Source organism: Monopterus albus, unplaced genomic scaffold (assembly GCF_001952655.1).
Source record: "Monopterus albus unplaced genomic scaffold, M_albus_1.0 scaffold1410.1, whole genome shotgun sequence".
In the NCBI taxonomy this organism is placed as follows: Eukaryota; Metazoa; Chordata; class Actinopteri; order Synbranchiformes; family Synbranchidae; genus Monopterus; species Monopterus albus.
In genome coordinates, this window is record NW_018129288.1 from 1,967 (window position 1) to 3,610 (window position 1,644).

The 1,644-nt window shown below is 38.4% G+C and overlaps 1 protein-coding gene across 1 annotated transcript in view; it reads right to left on the minus strand.

Annotated features, from left to right (window-relative positions):
* LOC109953802 (cytochrome P450 2K4-like) overlaps positions 1–1,250 on the minus strand; it is a gene marked incomplete at its 3' end in the record, with an annotated part of 2,857 nt that extends 1,607 nt beyond the window's left edge. The window contains exons 1-3 of the mRNA XM_020589261.1: positions 919–1,250; positions 632–794; positions 497–543 (exon numbers count right to left, since the gene is read on the minus strand). Coding sequence (XP_020444917.1) covers positions 497–543; positions 632–794; positions 919–1,122 — 414 coding nt within the window. The remainder of the gene's footprint in view (positions 1–496; positions 544–631; positions 795–918) is intronic.
* Positions 1,251–1,644: the final 394 nt, after the last annotated feature.

A 1,644-nucleotide genomic window follows, 5' to 3' on the forward strand; every position in this document is an offset into this window, starting at 1 on the left:
TGTACACCTCCTCGAAACCAAAGTTACATTCTTGTGATAAGAGAAGCACACACACAATGATTTAATAAGCATTCTGTGAGATTGTGAAGATTATATTATTAAAACTTATCCTTTTAAGTGCATTTAATGAAAAATAGTGGAGTGTTGCAGACAACTTGATATTCCACTGTGTAATCAGTTTCTTTCCCTTGGTAACTCCCTTGGAGCAGAGTCGTGCTAAGCACAACTCCCCAGAAGTGCATGAGTGAAGTAATGAGTGAACACGTTACAGCCATATGAAGGTTATACTTTTATCTCACAATGCAATGTCTTGTTAAAGTAACAATTTCCAAACTATGTTAATGCTTTAGCTATATAGCAACCCAAAAACTTCAATATTTCACAAGGCTAACAGCTAAAGTGGTTCAGGGTTCATATTGACCCCAAACAAAAAAAAACCCAAAACAAAACAGTTAACTTTGAGTGCAGAAAGACACAGTCCTTGGTAAAGATTTACCTGGACAGCAGTGTAATGCCACTGGTATGATCGATTATTATTACAGGCTGTAAATTTTTGGTGAACATTGAAAACAAAAATGCCAACAGCAGAGTCATTTGCCAAAACCTAATTTTTAAAATTTAATTTCCTCACCATTGCCTTGAGATTTTTCATACATAAGTTGGTGTAGATCTCTCTCTCCAAACTCTTCAGCATGGTTGACAAGTGCCTCCTTCACCGTCTTGTATCCTGCCAGGACCACTACTTTCTTTTGTCCCAGATAGACAGTGAACACTGACCCATATTTCTTGGAAAGCTACATTATGAGCAGGGGCATAAGGTCATAATCTCTTTTGTTTGACACAAACAGCAGGAAGGAAAGGTGAAATACCTAAACTAAACACAAACTAAATACAAACCTACTCCTGCCAATACTTCACCTGCAGTAATGTTATGTGGGGTTTCTTCAGGTCCAGTTGCAGCAGGTTCCCCAGCAGGGGAAGTGGTCTGGGTCCTGGTGGATCCTTTTCTTCCACTTTATTGAAGCTGAAAGAGGAGACAATGTAGACAAGAAGCAGGACCGCCAGAGTCCCCAACAGGGAGACAGAACTGGAGGACTGGAGAAGAACATCTAGTATCCCCATGACTTTATAAACAATCTGTCTTTATTCTGCCAGTTCAAAGTCTCCTGCCTTGTTACTTCTGGACTGTGGATGTGTTTGGGACAGTGATATGTGTGTCTGTCAGTTGAATAAATACAGTCCAAGAGGTGGGACAAACCAAGAGGTGGGACAACACATCAAATGTCATTGACCCCTTTTTTTTATTGTGCTTTATTTTTTTATTCATCAGAGATCATTAAAACTGCCATAGAAGAATAAACCTGTGGCAAAGCTTTAACTGAACTCGTTCATTATAACCAGAGATTCACATCTGACACTTTCTTAGGTTTTAAATGTCTATGTTTTTACCATGAAAAATAAAAGCTATATAAAAATAAATAATTGGTCTAGTAGGCTTTTATCGTACATGCACATCCATTATTGTGAATATACACCTCATACCTGACAATTCACAAAATTACAGCAGCACTCCCTAATCTTAATCTTTCACTTCTTTGCAGATGTACAACTCGTGGATTGACCGATTTCTGAAGGAATGGGATC